Consider the following 14,386-nt stretch of genomic DNA (forward strand, 5'->3'; position numbering starts at 1 on the left):
AAATACAACAGTTTGAAAACCCTCATTCATTTATTCTAGCTCACGGAAAATTTTAATTTCCTGTGATCAGATTTTTTTGCCATGTTACAAGAGACGTTCTTAATTAACACCACTTTGTTTCCCACACACAATGAGGTTTCCCTTAACATCAACTCTACTGGTAGATTTTAAATTGTTAAAAAAACCAGCATGATCTGTACAAATCATTCCCAAAGCACATGAAAACTTCTTCTCCTTCAATCAGGCTCAAGAAAAGGAGTCTAACCCATGGGTCAGTTTTGGGGAAAAATTACCATTTCCAAATCATTAAAGAATATGATGGTGTGTGAAGGAGTATTTTGCAATTTTAGGATCTATGAAATGAAATTTCAATAAAACCAAAAGAAAAACAAAGCTCAGATTAAATTAATATTCACAAACATAAAGATATTAACAGAGTTCTGCTTATATGTTTGCCTTACACTTTTGTTTTGATAACAGAAATGATATAGAACCACAGATAGACTGTGGTCTTAACTGATCCCTTATCTGTACGTGCCTGTCCTGTGGAAGACTTTATGAGCAGGCTGGTATTTCTCCAAGTCTCACAGTAGTTCACTTTCAGAATTTTGCAGGATTTCTCAGGTTATTCAGACGACTATTTTCACAGTGCTCAGGTGAAGTCAGATAAACAATTAAAACCCTGAGTTTTCTTCAGCTTGATAAGATCCACATAAAATAAACTGTATCATATATTTAAAATAAAGTATCTGGCTATTGCAACGTTAAACAACAGTTCCCAAACTTTCTGCATCAACAGACCATTGCTGATTTTCAAAATTTCTTATGTGAACTACCACTATTCAGCAAACCCTCAATTGAAAACACGTTTTATTAAGATTCCATGGATCAGTCCTGTAGTTACTATGAAAATATAAGGAAGTTGATAAGAACAAGATTACTAACCTTCCAATGACATTTATTGCTTCTTTCCATCTGTTTAGCATTTACCTGTTTTTAACTTTGCAATGAGTAGTCACAAACAGCCTGTCTAAATAGAAGCGTCCAGGGAACTGTTATTAAGGGCTAATAAAGTCGTTTACCTCATGGGGAAAAAAAAAAGCAGTTCTAATCTGTGACAGCTTTTCCCCCTCCCCCTCTTTGCCAGACTCTGACTTTTAGAAAGTTGAAACAAATCTTGAATGTACTCAAAATTTATTGATGGAAAATACACTTGGAGGAAACTACAGCAATTAAAAGTCTCATAATTTTCTTGTTCCATTAATTTGTTTCGTAAATTCCAACAGTTAAACAAAAAGGAACACTGCCTTTTCCAGCAGCCATTTCCGCATTCCAAACAGCTGCCAGATCAGAAATGTTCTCACTCTTCCTTAATTATATGACTGCATAACAAATCCACTTGAAAGTCTTTCTGTGGCAAGTAAGATCCTTTTTAGGGCAAAGTCAGGCATATGCAGTAGCTCTCTGACAAAACCTCAAACAAAACTGCGGGTTTATAGGCTTTTCATAAAAATTATGAGGGCAAATGATTCATTGTACAGATATTTTGTAATGGTTTCATGAGAGCAAAATAGGAATGCCCATAAATAGCCTCAAGAGAAAAAAGAGTTACTCCAATTATTTTAGTTAATTGCAATATGCAATTCAATAGCAAAGCAGTCTATGCAAATAGGTATTTTTCTACTTATTCACTTAAAAGTTCAGTAATGGTTATGGTTTAAATCTTCAACTGAGTAAAGACAGATGAAGCAATGAAAACACCCCCATTAGCAAAAGACTGCTTTCGTGCTACTACAGAAAACTTGATTTTAGTCCTTTAAGAGTTCGGTTAACCCTCCCTGCCAGTTTAATATACCCTGGACAGAGAAAGTATAACTACACCTGACCCTTGCCGTGACATGAGACTGTTCTAATCCAGGAAGCAGCATGCTCACAGCAGCCTTATCGTGGTCTTGGGCTGTTAAATGAGCCTTCCTGACAGAACTTAGGAAGACTTCACTTGCATATAAGGAGAATTCAGGAATCAGTGGTTTTCAGCCTGAGGGGTCCATGGACTACTTGTAATGTGTCTGCAGAAGATAACTAAGAAATCCAGCCAATTAGGAGTAGTCTTCAGTTGGCTATCTTAAAACTATAAGAATTAGAATTAAAATAATTCTGACATGATCTGAATTCAGTTTCTCTACTGTACTGTTTGCATACAAAGGGTTGTTCCAGCTGTGAATTCTGTGCATGTGACAATGCTCATAGGAAACAAACTCTTTCACATGTATCCCATTCTAGACTTAGAAGTTCTGATACTTAATGAACATTATGCTTTTCAACCAAAATATTTTTTCAAATAAAACTTGCTGCCAAACTCAAAATTATTACCAAAAATAAGACTATCATAATCACTACGAACAACATTACCAGATTCTACCTTCTAACATAGGAAGTCACTAAATATACTTGTTATTAATTGCAGACATTAGAGCAAAATCCAAAAGGAACATGCTCAGTATCTCAAATACTCCTTTTTAAACTGCTTTGCAGAACTGATATCCACTGGAAAATATCAAACTCAATTTTAGTTTTGCTGTTTGGAAACATATATAATACATGCAATTTTTGGAAGTCCTTCTGTCAAAATTAGAGAAGTGTAAACAATTACAGAAAAGCGCTCTTTACAGGTCTTCTAAATTTCATTATGGTTTCCTGTCTTTCTGAACCATGAAGAACCGTGACATTCTTTTTACTTGTGTTCCCAACGTAAGCATCATTTTACAGATCTTATCAAATGTCTAATTGTACATAAAGCATAAAATTAATTTTCAGGATGCTAAATGTAACAACTAATTAATATCCCACAAACTTTTTCAGCTGATGAATATGTAAGTATTAGCTTACTAATCAAGTTTTAAGTACAAGCCTTCAGTGCAAAGAGCAGTAAAAAATTTAATTTTATAGCTATGAAGCTGAAAGCTAAGGCTCAGCAATCATTCTAAATACAGTTACAACAGGAAATTCAAATCTTGATTTTGTTAACCAAAAAAAGATCTTAGATTTTCTTTTTAACCCATCAGGTGCAAACTAACAGAAGCATTTCTGGCAGTGATGGAAACTATACAAGTAAAATTTAGCAATGCTTAAAACATGTCAGTGATGGAAGAATCCCACCTCCCCACAGCTATTAGCCCTAACTTAAGCGTATGCTGAAACTATTTCTCAACTCTACTTGAAGTTATAACATGCAAATTCCTAGCACAGTGTTGGTGAGTCAAACTAGCTTTATGCACAAATTATTTCTATACTAACACTCAGAAGTATGTTTTTATATCACATCACCCAAAGGAATCATTATTGATATTTAAATGTAACTCTTCCGTACTACTACGATTAAAACATTTGAATTTCAGCACTCTACTTCAATGCACATTTCATAAAAAACAGGTAGACAAAAAGATATATATACAGATTATGCATCTAAAGTTACAAAAATAAATTTGTTTACCTTTTAGAAGAGCTACTTTAGCAATAGGTTCATTTAGATCTTGGTCATCCATTTGGGCATCTAAAAAAAAAAACCGCACACCTTTCAGAGAGCAGGCAGACTGCAGACAGCTTTCATATACACATTCTTTAAGCAAAGAGAAGCTTTTATGTTCTTCTCAGTTAATTATGAAGTTGCAAAATAGACAATACTGCTCTAAGCTTGTGTCCTGGTTTCGGCTGGGACAGAGTTAACTCTCTTCTTAGTAGCTGGTACAGTGCTGGGTTTTGGATTTAGTGTGAGAATACTGTTGATAACACCCTGATGTTTTAGTTGTTGCTAAGTAGCGCTTATCCTAAGTTAAAGATTTTTCAGTTTCCCATGCTCTGCCAGCAAGCAGGTGTGCAAGGAGCTGGGAGGGAGCAGAGCCAGGGCAGCTGGCCCGAACCAGCCAAAGGGATATTCCATACCATGGAACATCATGCCCAGTATATAAACTGGGGGGAGTTGGCTGGGAGGGGTGGATCGCTGCTCCAACATCGGTCAGCGGGTGGTGAGCAATTGCATTGTGCGTCACTTGTCTTTTCCTGGGTGTTTTGGGGTTTGGTTTTTTTTTTTGTTGTTATATTCCTTTTCATCACAATTATAATAATATTATTATTATTATTATTATTCTTAGTTAGTAGTCTATTTTATTTTACTTTAGTTATTAAACTGTTCTTAACCCACAAGTTTTACTTTTTTTTCCTCCACCCCACTGGGAGAGGGAAGGGGGAAGCGGCTGCGTGGTGCTTAGTTGCTGGCTGGGGTTAAACCACGACAGCTTGTATCTGGCTCCACATAATACACACCTTCTCCGCTCTTTTAGAAAATGCTCATGATTAAGTGATTTAATTCAAACTAATTAGTTGTTACAGAAGTCTCAGTTAAACGCTTACCTGTAGTGTCGTCGCTGCTTTTTTCCTTGCTTGGACTAAGAGTGTCTGACAAATCAGATTCTTTGACTCTTGCTTGATTCTCTGTAAGAGACAAGGAAAATCAACTACAATCAGTAAATGCTTTTTTCAGTCTCTTAATCATAATTTCTTCTACACATCTATTTATTCAACTACTGCTAAATGTCAATAGAAAACAACTTAGGTGAAGAAACACTTAAAAACCTGGTGGTTGCTTATTTCTTTGTAAATCTGGGCTAAAATGGATTTAGCATCACTATAGTCATTAATCTAGCCTGGCGTCTAATAGGGGATGCAACTGCCTCATGCGCAGCTTGAACTTTTGTTAAAGCTGTGTTCTTGCCAGTTGGAACATTGTGCAAAAGCTGATTCAATCAGGGAACAAATAAGAAAAGAAAACTGGAACAAATAAGAAAAGAAAACTAGAACAATACAGATACTGTAACAAGTCAGAAAGAAACTGCTGTTAAGAATAAAACTGTGCTTCAGTATTTTGGACAAATAAAATAATACCAACAAGTCTTGTATATACTGTACTGTTAAAACGAAGTGTGGTATGAACCAGTAAAGAATCACAGCAATATAAATTAATACACTCATTTCTAGAAAGAATTTTCAGTTCAAATTGTATTAAGAGAAGGCAGTCTGTGTCCTTTCCATCAAAAAAAACCCTTCATGAAATATCTGTTCACACACAATTCACCACATTACTACATGCAGCTTAGTGAAGCCACACAGTTGTTTTTGTTTTACTTTTTTTTTTTACCAGTTCTAGATTTTTAATGGAGACCAGACATTTTCAAAAGGTGAGGGGACTTAATTATACTAGTGCATCCTTTTCCCACACAGAATTATCCCTGACTCAGAGTCTAAATACTTTATGAGGCTGTAATCTTCTTTTTTTTTTTTTTTTAAATAACCATTCCAGTTTAGTTCCGATGGGTACATTAAAGAAACGCACACCATCTCTGGTGTGGGCAAACCCAGTAAGTTTGTCAGCAAGGAACCATGTCACCAACACGCAGGTGAGGTTACACATAATGAAGTCTTTCTTGGCTGACTAGGCAGAGCCTTGGTTTCACAGTAGCATCAGTGCCCACTCACAGATTAATAGAGGTTTCTTCTGAGTCTCAAGTCCCAGGTAGAGAGATATATATAAAAAGGCATCATTACAACATTCTCAGTATATAGACTTTACTTCTACCGTACATGCAGAAAAGCACGGTGAACACATAACTTCGTCACGTGTAGGTACTGTAGATGCAACAAAACAGTACCAGGACACAGGAAGAAAGATGCACAGCAATAGATAAATCAAGTGGGTTATACCAATAGGGTTAAGTATATGAAAATATGTAAAAAACAAAGGAGTAATGAGAAAGCTTGTATGCATTGTTTTTTCAAATAACAAGAGAACAAACAGAACTAAACACCCCCAAAATGAAAGAAGTGGAAACTGAAGACAACCCGTGCACCTACACAGGGAAATTAGCAAGACGACAAAACACAGACAGGTTAATAGAAAATAAAAAGTTTTCATTATCTAACATGAAAAGCTTTCTATTTCTCTGTGCCAGAATAACATCCACTTGCACATGAAACAGAGGGCGGCAAGTACAAACAAGCAGCTGAGCAAAACGCAGACTCTTCCTATCCTAATGTAACTGAAATCACTGGGGAGGAAGAAGGGGAAAGCACCCATGCACTTAAAGCACATTAGGGGTTTGGACCTGGCAGCTATTCCAAACATCTCTCTCATTACTTCAGCAGACTTCAAAGCTCATAATGACAGTAGTTAAAAACTTGATGTTTGGGGGTGGTTCTCTGCTAAACCAAAAATGGTATTTCCCTATTTTTAGGAATAAGGTTTTTAACTAATATTTAAAGATGTTACAACACAAAGCATTTTACATGTATCATACAGAATCAAGCTCACAAAATTGCCACTAAAACTGTAACAATTACTAAACCAAGTAATACATTCTTTCTAAAGTATTAAGAAAAGTATATCCTAAAAGCCTCACCCATGTTGTTTATATTAGTGGCCAATCCAGAAGCGCTAAGCTGAGCAATATCTGTATCCAACTAACTTTACCATATCTGGTCATACATGGAAACACAGCTTTCTTGCTCTGTGCAAAACAGGAGGAACAGCGCAAGTTCCAACTGCTGAATTAATTCTCTCTCCCCCCACCCTCTCATACTCCCCTCCCACCCACCCTCAGGTACACCAGCTTCTTCCTCCCTCCTATCCTCCTCCCCTGAAACACAGAACACGATTAGGCACCAGAGGAAAGATGCATCAGTGTGTACATCTGAAACAGCAGAAGTTAAAAAGAGAAATGATTTAGAAAGCTGCTTCCTGTTCTGGAACCAGAGTCATAAGCACAAAACTCTTTCCTGTACTATATTATTTCACAGCAGTTGTCCCTGTTTCCCATAATAAAACTGAGCTGAATAAATATAGTCAAAATGATGAAGTATATTAAAATGTGTTGACATCATACTTACTTGATGAGTTAGAATATATTGACAAACTCCAAAAATAGCTCCCCGCTTTGCAAGATAACTGGCATGCAAGTGTTACATTACAGTTATTGTATGCATTCTTTTGCCAAATATGGCATGTTGTCTATAGCTTACTCACAGAAACAAATCAAAGGTGTAATTTCATACATTAAGGTAAGAGAAGATAAATTGAAAAGTCTCTAAAATACCAGAACTTTTAACAAGCTATCATTTATTCAATATAAGAACACTTTGCAGAAGGACAGAGGGTAAAGAAATGAGTTAGTATGCCTAGACATTAATGAAAAGCTACAAAAGTGGAGTCAGCCTACAAGTCCAAAAATCTTATGTTATTACACAGATATGAAATATTGATCTACACACTTTGTAGCATTCCTGATTTTGGCACTGCAAGATAAGGATGACTGTTTCTTGACAAGATAAATCTTTTCTAATTAGCTCCTTGTATTTTACTTGTTTTATACAGAAGAGAAAAGAATTAGAGATGCACAGATATATTTTACTTGGAAAAGGCACGTTTAGGAGGTTAATAGTGATTTTTAAAGTTATAAGGGTGTAAGTTAGAAAAAATTCAAATTAAAATACACTTTTATTTAAAACTTAAAATGAGACCAAACATTATTTCTGTTTAGTCCTATAATAAAAACAAAAACCAGTTTGAAATTTATGTAGGCACTAAAGATTTAAATGAATTTACAAAAATTATAATTTTTTAAAAAATACACATTCAGGTAAGAACTCAGTCAAAACTAAGACTCGCATTTCATGCACTCAATCTTCAAAAACTGTTTCCTTTAAATCTTTTTACCCTACAATAGTATTTTGAGCTGAGTTCAGTAAACAATATACCTCCCTTTTACTGATTTTTATCTTAAGTCAGTATTCAACAAAACTCAAACTGCTAGTTTAAGACAGAACATGCACTGAAGTGACATAAAAAACATGCTTCAAAAACAGTTAAATAATCCAGAACTCTAACCTTTCAAAAGCTTTGTTTCTTCCACTTTGGTTAGATGTCCTTCATCTATGATCTTGTCTGCCAAACAAAACAAGTGTTACTTTCCAAGCTCAAATTAAGCAAGCTTTTCCCTGCACGCATCTACGTAGACTACATTCCATGACCAAATTAAAAGCTGATAATATTACTTCCTACTCAGGCTTGAACAAAAACTTTATTCTGGCATGGAATAATGAAACAGAGCACACAAGCCTACTGGAACTTTGTGATAAAGTGCATAATTATTTCTTCTGCAATTTATTAGCTTACATTATTAATGCTTCAGTTCACTAATGAGAATTTAGGAAAATTAATTTTTATGAAGTTTTTCTTTAAAAATTTAACTGGGAGCAATAAATAATTAATACATTTCTCAAGTTATAGTTATCAAAAAAGGAATTCTAAGAGCTGGTTGCCTGAAACAGATATCTATCCAATATAGCAGAAATCTAGAAACATGCCACAGTAAAACAGCAACTGAGAAGCCACCTCCACATCACAACTGCTTTAACAGTGCCTATGAAAGGTACACAGAAATAGCCTTTCTTAGCTTAAAACTTTCAGAGAGCTGCACAAAATTCCAAAAAATTGTGCATGCATCACATTCAGGTTCACAAAAATTGAGTTTACATATAGCATTCACAGGGAAGTCTATTCATGTATGTCAGGTGCATAAAAACCTAAAACATGGAATTTGAGACTAGATTGCTAACTTCATCCTAACTCCAGCTAGGACATGAAGGCAACCAGTAAGATCAAGGGAAGAATAGGTTTGGACTAAATCAGAGACACTAAAAGAACTATTGAACCAATAATTAATTAATTTCTTTTTCAGAGGAGATTTCATTATTTCAAATTCCTTAAGAACCAGCTAGAGATGCCAACATGCAAAATTATCGAGGGTCACATATCTTACAGATCACATCATCAATTTCTATGCAGTAGATCTTGCAATTTAGACAACGTTGAAAGCTGTTAACACCCACTGAAACACCAGGCTTGAAGCTGCCTCTGCCTCCACTCTGTGCTCTCCCTGCCGGATCCCTGACAATCAGGCAGGGAACTGAGCTTGCTGGTTACTCCATGTGCTATTAACAGGTAACAGATGCAGAGAAGACTGGATAAACAGCACATACAGGAGACTTCAGATTAAGGAAGCTGGATGGCAGTAAATCCTTTTCAAATTTTTAATTAAAAAAAAAAAAAAAATAGTGAGCTTTAGTCAGCATTTCCAGCTTCAAGTAGCTCTGAAGATTAACAAGTCTCTCCACGCCTCCGACGGCATGTTGCTGTAACCATGACAATCTAAGGACAGAGGCAGGACAAGATTTGCAGAGAGGTATCTTTTTCAACCCTAGATAGTAGACAAGCTTTCAGACAAAAAAACCCTGAGATCTGAAGAAGGGTTTGCATGGCCAAAAGCTTGTCCTGTCCCCTTCCCTCCCCCACAGCCAGACAAACCAGTCTGAAAGATATTCCCTCCATCTACTCTTATCTACAAATATTGTCGTGCATTCCTATAACATTTTACAAATACTGCTTCAGAAATACACTGAACAGCACACTGGATTTTCAGGATTGGAACTGTAGGAGACCACTCATCATCCAAGTTCAGAACAGTCTTGAGTTTGTCAGAGCTGGAGAGAGTCACTGCGCCTAGACTGAGGAAGGCACCACGGAGGGAATCAAGTTACTGCAGCCACAAGTGAAGAGTTATTGAGTGATATCATGAGCCCTCTTCCATTAAAAAAAAAAAAAAAAAAAAAAATCTAAACAGAAGTCTTCATATATGATTATTCCAGGACTCAGCTGAGGCTGGAAGGGGGATGGGGAGGAAGGCAGCAAGAAAGCAGCTGAGGAATTCTGCCCATATGTCTTAAAAAATTAGCTGAATGCAAAACCCATACACTTAAAGTAGCTATCAACTGCTTGATCTGAAGGGGTAATACCTCCTCTATGCTAGACTGTTAGCTTAAAATAGGCTTCTACAATCAGTTTACAGAAGAAAACTTAGCATTATGAATTGATGGATCTTGGGAGTTTTCACAATCCAGTAACTGTTAAAACCAGAATAATTATAGCACAAAACAAAGGAACTAGTCTTGTTGACCCAGATGTTTTTCCAAACTGAAACCTTTGCAGCAGCTCTTCACACTTTTAAGAATTCTCAATTCCTATGACTAAAAAAATCTGCAGACATAATTTTGTTTTCTTTTCCATGGTGGCTTACTGTTTTCTAATGTCCATTATGAATTTCAACATCCGTACAAAAGTTTTCTTCTTGATGTTATTTCTTCAGCAAAGAACTTCAGCCGTAACACACAAGTCCCCTTGCCCAGTACCCCCTAAAGATGGTACAGCCAGTATTTTTCACTTGGTGGCTGACATCTCTCCTAACTTACAAAACAAGTAAGCATTCTCTGTGTTTTAAGAGTGCTAGCATTAGTATATTTCAAAGCCAACAAAGAATAGTTTATTTCAGCATGTCTGTGTATATTTAGATAATAAACAGAAAATTGGATGTTGATGTCATTGAACTAAACAGAATCTTATTCTGCACTGTTACCACCCCACCCACTAAAAATGGCGGAATCCAGACAACAATCAGAAAACAAAAGCAGACATACCTGTATCTTTAAAACTTCCCTTTTTCAGATCTCTGTATGTTTTCATATTACTATTTCAGAAAACTTCATAAACTTGATTTTTTTTTTTTTTTTTTTTTAAATCAATCCATATTTTCCCTGAATCAAGATGTGCATTTTTGGCTATGAAAATATAGATTAAGGTGAGGATCCTAGCTTTAATTTCTGGCACAAATAATTTTTTTCTTTCATGCTATCCAGTCACTACTTAACAGAAAGCAAAGATACCGATACATATCATAAATAATAATAATTTTTACTGAAACAATCTGCTTTGAAGTTAAGTTTTCAGTTCATCTTTAAGGTAGTCTATGTTTCTTTTTGCTGATGAACGCAGTTCAAAGGCAGCTTTCCTTTAGGTTTTTAGGCACTTCCTACCTTTTCAATTTAAGAACTCTCTTTTAGATTTAGGTTGCCTATCACTATGGGTAATATAACAGTTACGATCTGTTAACATTACAATGATTACTTAAGTAACATGCCCCCAATACATTTATGTTTTTGTATCAAATTAGTCTTTGAAGGAGGCCAGTTATGAATACCAATAAAAGGAAACCCAGCCCTCAACACACAAATTTCAAGCCATCTCAAAAAAGCGATATGAAGCAGCTTTAACTTTACTCGCCACCTGCAGGTCATAAATTCATGGAAAAGTTGAAAATAGCCATTCAATCCATCCAAAAACTACTCTGTTTTAGATAAATAAAAAAAAAACCAACCAACCTTAGGAAAAAAATTTACTTGCATTTAAAATCATAAATGCAAAAATCACAAAATGAGGAAAAAAATAAGGACACAAATAAAGAAGAGTTAGACTGGAGCGAAAGATAGGAAGCTAGCAAGGCACCAAATCTCTTTTGTCTATACATCATCACCATTTTTGGTAATAACTCATATCATGTACTAATCAAAAAGAAGCACCATGACTTTTGGTGTCGATGTCACTGGTTTTCACCAGTAGTTACTAAAAAAAAAAGTTATGAAATGAGCAACAAGTGAACTGGATGTAATGATCAGAAAGTAACAGACTTCCCAGATCATTCAGAGCACGATCTCATAACATTCTACAGGTGTTGTAGATCAGGACAGGTTACTGGATGATATCGTGAGCCATATTCTGCTTAAAAAATAAAAATAAATAAAAAATATCTTTAAAAACCTACAGAAGCCAGATTTTACAAACAATGCTACCCAAGTTAAGCATTCAAGCTGCATTGCAACTAAGATTTTAGTGTCCTGTTGTTTCTCCCTCACCAAAAAAAATTCTAGCTTTAGTACCTTGAGAGGTCTTGATTGCTCCTAACTGATAAGCACTTTCAATTGCCTTATACCTCTGTAGCAACTCTTTGTATAGAATACTAGATTGTTTAATCATCTAATTTTCCTTTTTGTGCTGTCTTACGTACTCCACTTCTTGACTCAAGCTGGTTTTCCTCATTTTTCTGCCTGTGCTTTCCCAATTTAAGTGCTTCTTCCTGAGAACTATGGAGATGCGCACTTTCCCCCCTGTACCAGCACAAGTCAGAACCTCCTCTTCTACACAAACTGTATGGTTGTCTCAATTCTCCTTTCTTTTTAGATTCCTCTTATGGTTTGCAGATCCTATAGTTTTAATTCCCCTGCTTCTATTAGAAAACAGCAAACCCTACATAACACAACTTCAATGAGTGACTCCTATTTCTGGGATTTTTATTGTATTATTGTTTTTTAAATAATAAACCTCCTCCTCTCCCAATACCTAAACCTCTAGGCAAAAAAAGCACAGTATCGTATGATGAACTGTATATTCTTTCTCAATATTGCCAATCTTTATGATATTGTTCTACAGTTAAGTATTTGCTGCATGTCTTAAAACTCCAGTGTCTGACGATCTCTGGAACTGTATTTTTTCTCCCCACTAGTTCCCAACCTTCACTGCTGCAGAGAGCAAAGAGCAGAGTAGGACCAAAGGGTAGCACTTACATACAAAATTAAAACAACAGATCCCGCAGTTTGCAGTTTTTTAACCTCATGATTTTGTGGGGCCTGACTAAACATATCTGAATTTGGGAAAGGCAAACTTTTATTCCTGGACTAAATACATGAGCTGCTGACTTGGAATCTTTTTTGTTCTTGATTAGATAGTAAAAATTCGTACTGTCGCAAATAATGCAGAATACTGAACCCTTTGAACTTGTATTCATTCTTTTAAAAAATGAGGCAATCGAGGCCTTACAGTGTCTTTACTCCAGCTTTCAATCTCTCAAGAAAGGGGTGGCATAAGTAAATTGATCTTTATTTTACTCTCTTATTACTACTTCAATTGCATGTTAGAATCTTTTACTAGATCCTGATGGTCACTTTTGCTTCTCAGTAGTGACAATGGTCACATTTAGTTTGCAGAGGTGATACTAATACAAGTTTTGCTAAAATAGGTTATGCTAACATCCAAACAATGAAAACAGGCAACCAATTTGTTTTTGAACATGACTCAGTGTGCTCTTCATTTTCACTCTAGACAAAAAATATTTTTACTCAAACATTTAACTTCATTTCATTATGTACTGAATAAAGAAGATTCATACAAGATCTTTGCAAAATTTAAAATTATTTTAAACTTCAGCCTGACAGAAAACAGCTACCAGTCATTCACTTTCAAAAATAAACATTTTTCAAATAAAGTTTAAATTTTCTTAGAGAAACATCAGCAGTATTCTGCCCTTCAGCTTATAGCACTGCAATCCATATCACAAGGAGTAAAGTCAAACAAGTCTGTAACACTTCCCTATTGAAATTTAAAAGGGAAAAGAAGAGTCCAATGGGCATAATATCAAAAAAAGATACTGTCTTATTTTTGCTTATAAATACTTCTCTCTGCTCAACTTCAGGTACATAATTGCTGTAAACTCTTAAGTCAAACATAATTCTTTATGCTACAAAGGAGTTTTCTTTGAAGTTTAATAGTACTTTTCTCTCTCCATCCTAATGATATTTTTCTCTCAGTGGACAAAAAGTATTAACATCTTAAGTTTTTCTTTAATTATAGATATGCAGACTGTGCTGTTTCATTACTCATTTTCAAAAGCCATTTGCTTTGAAAAACATGTTTCTCATTCCAGAATAACACATCTTTCTAAAGATTGGTACTGCATACTTGTGTTCTATTTTTCTTAAAAGAATCTCTTAGATTTCCACATAAAAATTAAGGTCTTGTTTTCCTTTTTGTTCTTTGTAAGAAGTAATCTGAAGAATGTGTAAGACCTTTAATTATCAGATAAATTATAGATATGTGAAATGAAGAAAAGGCATCATTACCTTATCTCTGTCCTACTGCTGCCTGTGATGTTTGCTCAAAAACTGACAGTGTTAGGCTTTCAACTTCTTAATTTGTAACAGGTGAAAAATTACACTCAGTTTTAAACATCAGGTGGCAACATTACCACCCTTTTATTGGTCAGAGGACAATAATCAATTAACTGCTAAGAAGAGACAATGTGATCATCGCTTTGCAAGAGCAAAGGTATCCTCTTACTACTACTACAGGCATCTGCTTAATATCACAATGCCACAATTCTATGCTTAGAAAATTTCTGCTACTACAGAAATATTAAAACAGTAGTGACAAATTCTGGTTTTTATCCACCTTTTCTGGGTTTTCTGTTTTTAAAGCAAATGTGATGAACACTCTTGTACTCACTCTGACATTCTATGAACTGATGAATAAAAGTGCAGTCCCCTCCACTCTTTGAAAGAAAGTGCTCTAGTAAAGAAAGAAACACTTAAGTTTACATCTTCTTATAATTTTCAA

The 14,386-nt window shown here is 35.3% G+C and overlaps 1 protein-coding gene across 1 annotated transcript in view; it reads right to left on the reverse strand.

The window, feature by feature from the left end:
• The window catches only part of SLMAP (sarcolemma associated protein), an 89,743-nt gene that overhangs the window by 17,603 nt on the left and 57,754 nt on the right, over nucleotides 1-14,386 (reverse strand). The window contains exons 15-18 of the mRNA XM_050904952.1: nucleotides 14,276-14,338; nucleotides 7,937-7,993; nucleotides 4,411-4,491; nucleotides 3,494-3,553 (exon numbers count right to left, since the gene is read on the reverse strand). Of these exons, the coding sequence (XP_050760909.1) occupies nucleotides 3,494-3,553; nucleotides 4,411-4,491; nucleotides 7,937-7,993; nucleotides 14,276-14,338 (261 nt within the window). The remainder of the gene's footprint in view (nucleotides 1-3,493; nucleotides 3,554-4,410; nucleotides 4,492-7,936; nucleotides 7,994-14,275; nucleotides 14,339-14,386) is intronic.

Source organism: Gymnogyps californianus, chromosome 13 (assembly GCF_018139145.2).
Source record: "Gymnogyps californianus isolate 813 chromosome 13, ASM1813914v2, whole genome shotgun sequence".
NCBI classification, from domain to species: Eukaryota; Metazoa; Chordata; class Aves; order Accipitriformes; family Cathartidae; genus Gymnogyps; species Gymnogyps californianus.